Source organism: Urocampus carinirostris, chromosome 1, assembly GCF_059441175.1.
Source record: "Urocampus carinirostris isolate Australia breed hairy pipefish chromosome 1, RoL_Ucar_1.0, whole genome shotgun sequence".
NCBI classification, from domain to species: domain Eukaryota; kingdom Metazoa; phylum Chordata; class Actinopteri; order Syngnathiformes; family Syngnathidae; genus Urocampus; species Urocampus carinirostris.
Window position 1 is genome coordinate 20,474,840 of NC_142349.1, and position 14,129 is coordinate 20,488,968.

General features: G+C 38.4%; 1 protein-coding gene and 1 long non-coding RNA gene across 3 annotated transcripts in view; both read right to left on the minus strand.

The window, feature by feature from the left end:
* Nucleotides 1–311: 311 nt before the first annotated feature.
* On the minus strand, nt 312–8,709 carry LOC148373863 (uncharacterized). Its single transcript, XR_015852829.1, has 3 exons — nt 8,557–8,709; nt 5,020–5,158; nt 312–1,000 (listed from the first exon to the last, which is right to left on the minus strand). It is a non-coding gene; the product is annotated as an uncharacterized LOC148373863 (long non-coding RNA).
* Nucleotides 8,710–13,087: 4,378 nt separating this feature from the next.
* LOC148373864 (ephrin type-A receptor 4-like) overlaps nt 13,088–14,129 on the minus strand; it is a 63,913-nt gene continuing 62,871 nt past the window's right edge. For both annotated transcript variants that reach the window (XM_088329721.1, XM_088329727.1), the window contains one exon: nt 13,088–13,912. In XM_088329721.1, coding sequence (XP_088185847.1) covers nt 13,795–13,912 — 118 coding nt within the window. In that variant the 3' untranslated portion in view covers nt 13,088–13,794. The remainder of the gene's footprint in view (nt 13,913–14,129) is intronic.

Sequence of the window (14,129 nt, forward strand, 5' to 3'; positions counted from 1 at the left end):
CATGGCTCGTGCTAACGGCTGATTAGCAACAAGGATGTTGCAGTAGTAGAATAGCCGGGAAAAGAACGGACGATTTCAGGAAGTGAGGAATTTATTTAATTCTTTTAACATTACCTGAATAACACAATATTGATATACTGTATCAATTGGGTTACATAGATTGAATCGTTTGAGGATTCTTGACCTTTTGACTGCAGAATCTGAGTCTTTTGAGACTTTTGAGTGACAGCAATTTTGTTATGCCACTTGTTGGGTTACCAACTATTAATCATATATGATAATGAATTACTCATTGTGGGTATTAGCTAAAAGTAGGAAGTCTTTCGTTTTAACTATTTTCCTATTTTACAAATAAATAAATTAATTAATTTATTAAAGTTAACAAAATTATAATGCAATAAAAACAATTTTGAGTATTTTTTCTCATTTTTAGTATTATTTTTGTTAGATTTCTCAAGTAACATGGCAATATTATTTTTTACCAAAAGGAATAACAGAGCCCAGGTGACCCCAAATGATAAGAAAAACGTTATATTACGTTACAAAACCATTGCAGGGAATACATTTTCAAATATTTTCGACAGACAGCAAGCCTGAGATATTTTTGTGAAAACTTTTTTTGCCTAGGCTCAGAAAGGTTGAAAAAAAACCCACTGCTTATGATCAAGGTCTGTATACTGAAGCAGCAATGTTGGAACACGCATGTAAACCCATTCTCCTGGTTGTTTGGAAAGAAAAATACCAAAACACAAAGATGAAGTAAAAAAAACACATGTTGGATTAATTCATCTTCTCTAAAGTAAAGGAACAGTTAAAACATAAATCATTATGTTCCACTACTCGCCTTGGGGAGAAACACGGAACATCAGATCATTGATTTACTCCACGGGTCTGTGTGATCCCTCTCAGCGCTAAGCTTTGAAACCCCGCAGGGCATCAGCCATCGTCTCGTTTTTCACAGCCACCGCCTCCTCCCGGGAAACCTCCCGGCTTCCTTGACCTATCACCTCGCCAGGAACAAAGCATTATTTGCATAGTGGACAAACCGCTCCAAAACCTGCTCAGTTTGGAAAGAACATTTTTGCAATTTATACCTCTTTTATCAACATTTTTTGACTTCTCTGTTTATCTTTTAATCTTCCCATTTTTAAATTTGTATTTTTTTATTTTTCATCTCTCCTTTAGTTGCGGAGTTTGCTGGAAAAACGTCGCACAAAGGAAGAGGTTGGCAGAGGTCGGAAAAGAGCTAGAAAGCGAGCAAATATTGGATTTACGTGGCAAATTCCAAATTAATTCTAATGTCGCTAACTCTCCGGCAGATGTGTAAACACGCAAGCCTTTTTGCCCACCATTGACGATGGCACAAGGTGAAAAGGTGTCCGCTGTGTGGTTTTTGTGTTCTCTTACCGTTCATTACTTTCCATAAATGAGATTCAAATCAAAACTACCGTACAGTAATACATTTTTAAATGTGGAGGACTAAATTCAGGAAGGAAATTGAAAATACACTGACTACATATCTTACAGGTTTTTATTCCAGATTTAAATCATAGCACTTCGTAAGTCTCCTATTTACGTATAATTGATTGAAACTAACCGCTGTGACGTGCAGTCTGGTGAGGCAGGTGAGGCTGTGCCTCATCTGTGATCATGGAAATATAAAATTCAAAATCGAACTAATTCAAGATTCAAAGATTCAAAGTGTTTATTGTCATTTGAACAGAAAAGAACCGCAATGAAATTGTTACTTTGCTGTCCACACAGTTGCCAGTGTAATAAAACTAAGAAACTACATACATGTATACATAAAAGAATATTACGACTATTAAAAAGATAAAAATACAAATATAACTCAAGATGAGTTAAGGCAAAAAAATAAAAATAAGGAAAAAACACAATTGAAAGTGACTGTAGTGCAAGAATAGTCGAAGTATGGTCAGTTTAAAGTGTTTGTAGCGTAATAATGGTTATATTTATTCAGTGTTTAAGTTATTTCTCCTTTATTTTAGTGTATTTTCTTTTTTAATTTTTATATAATATTAGGAGTGTGATTCAGTGTTCTCGTTTGCCCGCGTCCCTGGGTCCTAGACGCATCATTTTTGCTGGGGACGCATAGTGTCAAATCAACGTGCGTCCCTGGGACGCAACTTTTTTGACACAAAATTGTCATCTTTACCCGATTACTTTTTTTTTTTTAAAACAAAAATTGACCGCACTCAAACTTTTCGCCAGGCAGATCCGTCTTTGTTGTTTTGGTCTCGCGCCGATCAAGATTACGTCATCGTTGTGGTGGTTGCCGTCAAGGGAAGGTGAATATCAACACAAAATTGCTAATTTCTTCATTGTCAGTAATAAGTCGAAACATAATACAGGTAATGATCACAACGGCAGTAATTCCGGCACGAAAAAACGGCAGAGAAATTCTTCAGAAGATCGCGTCAGGCAAGGAAAACACGTGTGTTGAAGCGAGCGATTCGACGAAAGAAAATAAACAAAAGAATACTCCTAGCAAGAAAAGGACTTTTATGCCAAAATGGACTAAATGATATTCCTGGTTACGCTATGAGGAGGATGATAATGGATTGGACCTTGAGAAGGCATTACAACTGTGGCGGGACAGCAAACCACAAAGAATATTTGAACTGAAAAATCTGAAGTGATAACTGCTTTGTATTACCAATTAACTGTGATGATTAAAACTGAATGAAAATATAGATTAATATTTCAGCAATATTATTATGTATAATGTACAATATTGTGAACTGAAAAATCTGAAGTGATAACTGCTTTGTATTACCAATTAACTGTGATGTTTAAAACTGAATGAAAATATAGATTAATATAATTATTTCAGCAATATTATTTTGTATAATGTACAATATTGTTGTTAACTGAAAAATCTTGAAGTGATAACTGATTTGTATTACCAATAAACTGTGATGATTAAAACTTAATGAATATATAGATTTATATTATATATTTGTCCCCGGTTTACAATTTCAACCCCGATAACACTAAATTTTGGGGGACCCATAGATCTCTGTGGGGACCCATAGAATTTTGAGCATGCGAGACCTATCACTTTTCAGAGGTAAAAAGAACACTGTTGATTTATACTACTAGTCTAGTAACATATTACTGTGCTAAGCATCTGTAGATGCAGAGTGAGGCCCCCAATTATCTTACTTCATGGTAGAGGTTGATATTAAGACTAAGGTTTCAGATTTGGCGCACACCTCAGCTCCAAAAAATAGAATTAGTGATAGTATTAGCAACCTAACAGCAAGTCCAACTATCCAATAATTTTTTCTAATTGCATGGACTTTTTTCTTAATGGAGGATTACCCATTTATTGATGCTTTTATCTGAAAGGATCCTCACACCTATTGAGTTCATGAGTTAATATAAGAAAACATAACTTTTTTTCTATGTTACAGTTTTTATATCGCTTTCTTGTTCCATCAAATAAAAATGAATATGATCCAGGTTCATTTATTTGTAAATCTGACCATGGCTGTCTATACACGAAACTCATCTACACATCACTGCACATAGTATCAGGTTTTTGTTTTTGATTTGAATAAGAGTCCATATGTAAGTCTCCTATTGATATATAATTAGTTAATTGAGACCAAACTGAAATTACTCTACTTAAACTTTCTACGGAAAAGGATCTTTAGTTAGTCCTCCCTTTTTAATTTTCCCTGCAGTCATCCTATCATATAAAAACTTGAAATGTGAAATACAACTGATCAGTATGCAAGCAAAAAAAAAAAGAGTCAGGACTAAACGAGCTAGTGAGGGACCCTATGCTGTGAACACCGGAGATCCTGAGCCGCCGTCTACAGAGTTTGCCCACAGACGCCCCGTATTAATGGTAATCACGGTGGCATGTCTTTCGTTCCCAATGCGTAAGCTAACAATCCTCGCGGAGTGGGAGGGTCGTCAAAGCCGTTTTCTTTTGAATTTTTTCTTTTTCAATTTGAGATTTGTCGTTTGAGGTTAAAGGCATTTGATGATGAAGGTCTTTGTTTTGAAAAATAATGAATTATTTTCACATTTTCAAAAGGTTTAGGATATTTTAAAGAAATGTCTACATGTGGTTCTTCTTTTTTTCCACTTTGCAATACCATAACATAAAAAAATATGTGAACAGAATTATTTTTTATTTGCCTACAGAGATATTTCCTTACTTTCATACCTACCTAATCCTACCCAACCAAACCACCTACCTATCTACCGCAGATATCTCTCCAGATATCTGCCAACCTATTGACCTACTTACTTACCTACCTACCTACCTACCTACCTAATAACCTAACTACCAGAGGTGAGATCTTAAGCCCGAATGCGAAATGACCCAAATTTTGGCCCAGGTTAGGCCTTAAATGTCAATCATTACGTTTGGGTCGGGCCGGGCTTCTCTCTCACTAAGTTTTTCTTTTTTATCGTAATTAAATAAAAATGACAGGAACAGAATTGTTTTGTACTTATATTATTATATTTCCCTATCTTCCTATACCTACCTACCCACCTACCCATCCAAACCACCTGCATATCCAGATATCTTTCTTGATATCTACCAAGCTACCCACCTACCTACGTACCAACCGACGACCTATCGACCTACTTACCTACCGACCAACCGATCTACCTACCTACCTACCTACCTACCTACCTACCTACCTACCTAACTACCTACCTACCTACCTACCTACCTACCTACCTACCTACCTACCTACCTACCTACCTACCTACCTACCTACCTACCTACCAACTTTCCTACTAATCTATCAACCAAACAATATTTTTTGCCCCTCCGGCAAAAATAACTGACACATTAGCTTTAAAATGCGTGCCACTGCAAAAGAAGAAGAAAAAGAAATGCAAAAGGATCCCACCCAAAAAAAGACAGGAAGAAAAACGCCTCCCCCCCGGGGTTGTTTTTCATCCAAAAGGGTAATAATGACTGTAGCAGAACAAGTCATTAGGAGGTGGATAATGCGTGTCAGATGCTACCTGTCCAAAGCAGCAGCAGCAGCAGGGAAGTTGCAGCCAAGTTTTGTGCGCCTGCCCGGCCAGCATAATGAGGGAGTCTCGGCCTGTCTTCCTGGACAGATGTGCGTGCACAAACCCGCCCTTTAATGATACGGACACACTGAAAGCAGGACATAGTGTTTCTTAGTTTCAGAAGAAAGGCACACACACAGACGGCTTCACTAGGGTTGCCGTGGGAATCGCCAGCGGCGCTGTGCCCGTCTTTAATGGCTTTGCCTTTAATTCTAAGACAAATTCTGATTTTGTGTTGCACGTCCGCAGCCGGTGTGCGATTGAGTGTGCCCGTGTCCAAAACTAGAATCTCACAGCCATTAGATTACGGCTGGCTGTGCAGCAAAGACGCCCCGCTGCCACTCCCACATGGAAGAGCAGGCAGGATTAGCCGGATCCGTACCAGCCCTAATCTGGGGACAAAACCCCTCAAAGGCCCCCCACTGAGACACGGAGACAGAAAGGTTCGATTTGATCGCCCTCTCAATACATCAAGAGTGTCTTTGGGGGTGGACGTTGCCATTGCTTGCTAGCTCGATTTAGCTTTAGGACTGTTATCTGTTTCATCGATTCAGCACAATCGGGGACACATGCAGTCCTGATTGGACACAGTCATTGATAAAGAAAACAATCAAATTAAAATGGGTTTAAATAATAGATAAAATAAAGTGGAGATGAAAGAACAGCATCACATTTTTTACATATAGTAAACTAGGCTTTACTTGGAGCTTCTGTTTTGGTTAGCAACAGAGTTCACAACTCCAGCAGAGGTTTTTAATGTTTTTGTGAAATCTATCTAAATGAAGAAGGGACTTCAGATCTTACATTTTGTCCAGAACTAGAGTGATACTCGGCTTTTGAGTAGACGCTCCCCTACTTGCGACCATTTAACTTACTTATAACGGTAGATACGAACATTTTTTCTGGGATGTCAAAAAATATCCGGAAATTGCTTTAAGTTAGATTTTGTATTGTGTGCACCTTTTTCTGAGTACAGGACATTGCTGTAGTGCTTCTTTCCACCGCTACCTGCATTTGGTGGCACTGTGAGAGGTCACCCATCATCCACGCCGAAGAAATCCGGCTTCTACTTCCTATTTCGTGTGTAAACATACTACGTGTACTGTATCTCTAAGCGCGGTAAGAACTTTCTCATCTCTCATCTCATTAGCTGCACTGCTTATACTCAGTAGGGTCGCGGGGGTGCTGGAGCTCATCCCAGCAATCATCGGGCAGTGGGCAGGGGACACCCTGAACTGGTTGCCAGCCAATCGCAGGGTAAGAACTTTGACATTTTTATTGTTTAATATCTCGTGCATCCATTCAACATGGTTGGTGTGAAGTGTAAAGAACAGGCGAGCCGTTTCTAATGAAATAAAAGTGCAATAAGAAAGCTTGATGCGGTTGAGAAAATGGTCAGAACGCTTTATTTCAGTCACCCTTTTACCATGTAGGAGGACCTCTTGAAGCGCATCTTCCAAAAGTTAAACTCAACTTAATTAATCTCTATAGAGCATATTTTTTATGAAATGTTTATTTATTTAGTACAAAACAATACAAGTTACTTATACTAGCCTTAAACATACTTATATAAACCTCAAACATACATTCCATACAAAATATAGCACTGAAGCAACTTACGAACAAATTCAACTCACGAATGATCGTCCGGAACCTATCTCGTTTGTAAGTATGGCAGCGTCTATATGCCAGGAACGGATGCCATTAATTTAAGATTCCCATCCCTCTTCAAACATCAGCTCATTTTTAAAAAGAAAAAATAAGCAAACCCCCAAATAATGTTTTCTCAAAATGACAATTAGAGTGGTACCTCGGTCCTCAACCATAATAAGTTCCTGGTTGTTGGTTCCGTAGGGATTTGGTTGCGCCCCGAATTTTTTTTTACCATAGGAAACAATGGTAAGTATTTTAATCCGTTCCACCCATAAAAAATACCTAAAATATTAAGAACACGTGTATCTAAACAACATTAAAGACCATAAATGAGTACCGTATTTTCCGCACTATAAGGCGCACCTAAAAGCCTTTATTTTTTTCAAAAGCTGACCATGCGCCTTATAATACAGTGCGCCTTATTTATGGATCAATATTAATTTGCAAAGTCTTGCAACTAACTTGCAGCCGCCAACTAGATTTTCCCCCGAACGCCATGTAGTCCGCGGTGTATGCTGCGATTTATTTACCGGCGTTTCATTGGCTAACCAATGTGTCAATCATCATTTGATTGGATCACTATTGGCTAAAGTTATTCGGAGGTCAAGGGGAGGATCCTTTTTATCATTTACAGGCTGGCATTGGCTTGAACGGCAAAACAAAGCCTGCAATTGGCCAAAAAAGACTTGTCAATCATCAGTTGAATCGATCACTATTAGCTAAAGTTATTCGGAGGTCAAGGGGCGGATCCTTTTAATCATTTACAGGCTGCCATAGGCGTAAACGGCAAAACAAAGCCTGCAATTGGCCGAAAAAGATGAATGTGAATAGCATGTTTGGTTGTCTACGGCATAGAGCAAACATGTTTTACCATTCTGCATTTGTAAACATTTTATTCTCCTGGATTTACTACACCCACAGATATAAGAGGACCACGGCTGCACATTATTATGAACACAACGACTTCGGTGAGCTACTCCGGCTATATATACTATCCCTGTATCTTGTTTCAGACTGAAACCGATGTTTCTGTGATAAGCGGTGCAGATAATGGATGGAATGGAGAGTCTATTTTTAAATTAAGCTCAATTCCAAGTGTTTATTGTCATATGTACAGTAAAGTTGCGAGCGAAAAAGAAAATAGAAACTAAGGAATGGTTGGCATTTCTTGAATCCCAAGACTTTAACCTTCCGAATGATGGAACGATGCATTTGAGTGACATTGTACGGACACCGCATCCACACGTGTTCTCGACACGTATTTGCGTCTTTGCAAGCTTTCGGAATGTTAAGGGGGTAATAAGTTTGACTGAACTATCTGACTGTTTTGTCGACGTTCCCATTGTAGCGCCTTATAATCCGGTGCGTCTTATGTATGTCAAAAATAGGACCAAAAACTATTTTTTCGGGGTGCGCCCTATAACCCGGTGCGCCTTATAGTGCAGAAAATACGGTACATAATATATAATAAACATAAAAAATAAGAAATAGAAACTACCGTAGGAAACAATGGTAAGTATTTTAAAAATACCTCAAATATTAAGAAGACGTGTATCTAAACAACATCAAAGACCATAAATGTGTACATAATATATAATAAACATAAAAAATAAGAAATAGAAACTATTTTGTATCGATTACACTCCTTTGATCAGTGGTGTGATGGCATACAAGAATGGGTGTGGGAAGGTCACTGCTTAGCCTTCCTCTTCTCTTTTAATAAGAAACCTGTCCATTGTCAGCTGCTCCTTCCACTATTTTTTCAAAGTGCGACCCGTTCAAAAGCAACGCAAAAGGACAAACTAGGAAAAACTAACTTAAAAAATGACGTACCCCTTCACTCATTGACGGTCCCGATAGAAGTGGCGTTAAAGCTAGGGCTAACTCGCGCCGCCGAGTGCATCTTGGCTCCACTCGGCTCCACTCGTTACGCGCCATTCGATTCGGCTATTTTCGGCTATTTTTGGTTGGGCACCGAATTCCGTGTCGAGCATCGAAACATTTTTTTCGCACACTTTTTGGTCGAACACCGATCTGGTTGAGCATTGAGGCGGTTGAGGACCAGGGTACCACTGTAATTATTACTCGAGTTTCTAGTTCCTGATGCTTAAATGGCAGTAAACACTGTTACAAGTACCGATATCTTAAAGAAAGTGGGTATCAAAACCCATATCTGCTCTTAGTCGCCCTTGAATGAAATACATTTGGTGTTTTTTGACAGACCAACAAGTAACATTCCCGGATATGTTTATGTGTTTTATCTTTTTTAGACTTTGAAATTAGGAATCGTTAAACTTTATATTAGCATTGCCCCAGAAAAAAAAACTAAGTAGATGAGGTATTACTTGCTGACAGTACTTGTGGCAGAACTCTTAAAGGTGTTTTCATATCAGCTCCAACAAATTCGAATAAAATGTACCAGTAAAGTCAAATAATCTCAAGAACAAATTGGTCATTGTTTTTTGTGGTGTATCAACAACACCCCTCCTGGTTGGTCGGTACTCGGTTCTCGTTTCTGTGACAACTCAAGTTGAGTACCCGTTCTGAAAAGTCATCAATTTTATTACTGTTGATTTTGTATTTTCCCATCGAGGCCTTTTCCTTTGGTTGGTGTTAGGGATGTTCCATATTAATTTTACTGATGAATTATTCTTGAGTAGACACACATTCATTATATTAGTGCACTAATATCTGTAGTACTTTTTACAAAAGTCATCAAGCAAGACTTTCCATTTCTGACGATGTCGCTATTGTGTCAAACTGTTAAAGTAAAGTACAGCAAATAAACACTTTCTTTTTTGTTTCCAGTATCTGTGACAGCCTCCCTAAGTACAGTACGTAATGTTGTTCAGTGACGTTGAGGTGAGATTCGTGTCTGGTGAGGCTCAGTCAGATTTACGAATAAATTAATCTACATCCCTCCTATCATTTGATTAGCATAACAAGAAAGGAATACATAAACTTTAGAATAGAAAAAAAACTTTTATTGTCTTACCTTAAAATGATAAAGTCCATGTGCTACTCCTTTTGAATAAAAGCATCAATTGATAGGTAATCTTTCATTATGAAAAAACTCCATGCAAAGAGAAACTGCTACTGATTACCAAGGAAATAATGAAATCGTCTCTCAGGTTTCATTCATTCCTTTCCCCCTGGTTGTGTGCTATCACATTCAAGCATTATCCAATCACATTTCAGTCATTATTTGTTGCCAGGCTCCAAAATCTGCCCAGAGTCCTTTGGAAACAATTTTAAAGGTCCTGTAGTATAACAAAGGTGTCTATTATGCTATTGGTTTAGCCAATCATATTTCAAGTTGGAGCCTTCCTGAAAGGCTCAGGAAACGTCAGTTAGTGCGTGGTAATGCGCCAAAGTCTAGTATTTATGATACTACATTATAATAGCATTTATTTTTCCCACTCTACAGTGAACTTTTAACTTATTTAAACTTTTTTGACAAAGCAATTTTAATGTCAGGCAGCTCAGAATCTCTTAAAGATACACAACATAATGGTAAATAAAATGTTGAAATTTAGTGAAACAACAAATAAACTATAAAACACAAGAATAAACTTTATGTTTGTTATGTAAAAACCAATTATCCCTGAAAAACACAGGAAATATAAATCGAAGTACTTTCAGATGTATAAAAATAAAAGACAAACTCAACAAATTCAGAGTCAACAACAAAGAATCACTGAAAACAAACCCAACATAATGACCAGTCACAAGAGAAAAAAATGGCGTCTTCAAAGGAATACCTCTTGATTGGAGGGGGGAGCTCTTATGGTTTACTTCCAGGTGATGGCTCATAGAGCCGGTTAGTTCGCAAATGACACATCACTTAAGGCCTAGGTGTGAAATACACAGCTTGCCACTGCTTTCAACCTAGTGTTTAATTGTCGAATGCAGTATGCCATGCACCCCCACAAAATATCATGTGACATCACTTGCTTATTATAGTTGAGGTGCAGTAAGTTTCAGGGCCTGGAGACAAACGGACTTCCTTACCTCCTCCCCGTCTTATTCCCTCTCTCACTTTCTGTCTCTTACTTAGCAGCATCTGCCTCATTAACCACCATCAGCCTTTCATTTGGGGAGTCATTGGGAGTGAGACATGGAGGGGGGGACCCGTGTGTTTTGTGCATTTGCGTCCATGTGAATGCAGCCAACTCTCATTAGGCTGGAAAAAGATGGGCATTTGCCAAAATCCAGATTGTATCCTCCCTTCCTTTATGTATCAAAGCATCCTCCAATCAGCTATCTAGTGTGTGTGTGTGCAGGATATGTTATTATAGGACAGATGTGTGCTGATTGGACAAGTTTGCACAGTGAACCAGGGGGGCCCAATTCCCCGCCCCCCCAGCAAAAGCATAATACCAAGACAGCTCACAGCTTTCTTTTCTCTTTTTGATTATGAAATCTTCCTTAGTCCCATTTTTCTCTCCGCCTTCACACACACGATCATGAGTGAGCGTGGCTGCACTCACAGCTTTCACCTCGCCTTTCATCTAAGGTTTATTTTCCTCGTTATTGGCGCTGTCTTGACGTTCAGAGAAAATGCATTCTTCAGCCAAATGGGAAAAACAAACAGTTTTGTTTGATTAGATGAAATAAGGCTACTGCCCATCTATCTTTCTCATGGAGACATCAATCAGGATGATAGGAAAATAAAGCACACCGTGAAACAAAAACTTGTCAGTGTCATTTAATGAGACTATTACTGGTCCTGATGCACAAGACTGATTCGCTTGGCCACTTTTGCTTGCTTGGTTTTCAGTGACGATACGATTAAAATTATATTAAATGGTTGTTTTTATTTATTGTTATTTATTTCTCATTTAACTTCAACATTTCTGGGTTCTTTTTAAAAATTGCTGGATTTTCACATGATATCAAGATTATCAATAATGCAATCAGTATGTAATGTAGTACTGTGCTGACTGTCGGCAGATGCAGAGTGAGGGACACAATTCTTTTGCCTCATATCAGAGAGCGATAGTGAGACCAAGGATTCTGATTTGGCGCACACCTCAAACCCAGATAATAGAATTAGTATTAGCAATCTAACAGCAAGTCAAGCTATCTAGTCATTTTTTTCTCGTTGCATGGACTTTTTCTCGTAATAGAAGATTACCTATATATATGTATGTGTGTGTGTGTGTGTGTGTGTGTATGTGTGTATATATATCTCTGTCAAATAATTAATTCATACCACCGTTGCAAGTTTTTAGGTCACTTTTCTTTTTAAAATCTCCCAAAAAAAAAATCATTGTACATATTAATCAAAGCTATTGCCATAATTGCCCTATTTGGAACACCTGTGGCAGCTTGATTGGCGCCAACACGCCGGACAAGCTGATTGGTGGCCACACCCATCTTAAGCCCCCAACTTCAGTTCAAACTTAGTCAGATCGTTGCGAGCTGTTGTGTTTCACTCAGTGAGCGTTCCCGACCGACTCCGTCCCTGTTAAAACCTGTTTCCTGCCTGATTCCCATTTTTCGACCCGTTTCTGAACCTGACTACACCTGTTTTGCCTGCCGCCTGCCTACGACCACTATTACGAACTTTACAGCGCCTCTGATCTCCAGCCCTGGTCAAATGGCTTGCCATTCCGCCTGCCTTCTTCTGACACTGAAGTGTCACTCCCGCCTTCCTCGTTCACGCTCTCCCCCAGTCTTCGGATCAAGCAATCAAGCAAGCCTTACTCTCACTCTCTTTCAATAAAATCTGACAAACGCATGCAATTGAGTCTTGTGTCCGTTCTGGTTTGTGACAGCTATGAAAGCAATTTGACAAGCATTCTTAGTTGCCCTACTAATAAAACACATGCCCTGACAGCAATAAGATTACTTCATGAATTACTGTCAAATGACTGTTGCAATTATCCAATCAACAGAGTTTAATGAAATGAAAATAAGCCTGTATGTAAAATATTAATGAAAAATGTTTAAACATTTCAAGAAAGACTATAACAATGCTATTACACCCATTCATTTTTCACAGGATTGACAGTGAGATAAACTAGGGATAATCTTAGCGTGGTCTGAAGCAGGCTAGCCCGTTTGACCTATTTTCATGCAACCGACTTAGCTAAATTCAGTCAAAATGACAAACATATCCTGGCTTAATCTTGGTTCTGTGCAATACCCCTCTTAGGGTTATATCAGTTTTTGTTGGGTCATTTTTCATGTTGCTGCCAAAGTTTATATCATGTCTCTTTTTTGCACCAGGAGTTTTCCAGTGATTTTTGCTACTTTATACTTGACCTTTCTAAATAAAACTACACCACTTTTGAGAGTATCTTGACCTGTTTCTGCTCCCAACAATTGCATTTGGCCTAAAAAACCCGGACACACAATATGAAACAAATAACATCCCCAAATAGATTTGGGCATTTATTGTAACGCAATATGGCAATCTTTTCGTTTTTTTCTCACTCAGCGCTTCTAATTTACATTATAAAGTAGAAACTACATAAAAAAAGAAAATAAATAAACTTTTCGTGGAGCTAGTTGAGTCATAACATTCTAAAATCAATGCCTAAACAATAAGATTCATTCGATTCGACTATAACAACAAAAGTAAAACATTCGGTCTGTTAATATGTGACTAGTGATGACATTTGTCCGGTCTCATCTTAATTTCAATTGCATATAAAGAATGTTCAAAGTCGTGCAGCACACGGAACAGGTGAGTCAACAATGTTGGAATTTACACTGTATGCGCAAACATTGTGCACGTGCTCGCACATGCACAACCACACTTTTTTCAAGTCAAGCAGCAAAAAGGTTCGAAATAAAACTGGAAGCCATCCTGCTTTCATAAAACCGACAATAAAAAAAACAAAAAAAGAAGTGGAGAAGAGGCCGGGGCTTTTAGTCTCAGTAGCAATATGTGGCCACGTCCTTGGTGTGTTTTTAGAAAACTCCACAGGATAGAGCTTGACAAAAAGTGCTGCTTTCCTACTTGTCGCAAACTCATTCATCTCCTTGTACTGGTCCACTGGTAAAAAGTTCCCCTAAAGTGCATGGATGAGGTAAACGAAATCCCGCTGTCTGTCCTGTGTCTCAGACTGGAACCATTGTGTGTTGCATGTGTTGCATTTGAGACAATATTTCTTGCTGTACACTGGCAATGAGTATGTCCTGGTGGGATGTTGTGGCGATTCCCAATCTGTCCATCTCTCTGCGGGCACACAGAACAAAACAATATTAGTTAAAAACAATAACTTAAAAAGTTTGCCTAATGCATTTATATTCTGTCACTAAAGCGTGAAAAAAAATGAGTTTATCATTTTAGCTGACTACGTTTCCCTTAATTTTCTAACCAGACCTTTTGCAACATCAAATACTATTTATTGCTTTCTCATATTGTTTATTTCCAAATACTGATAGAAAGAAAA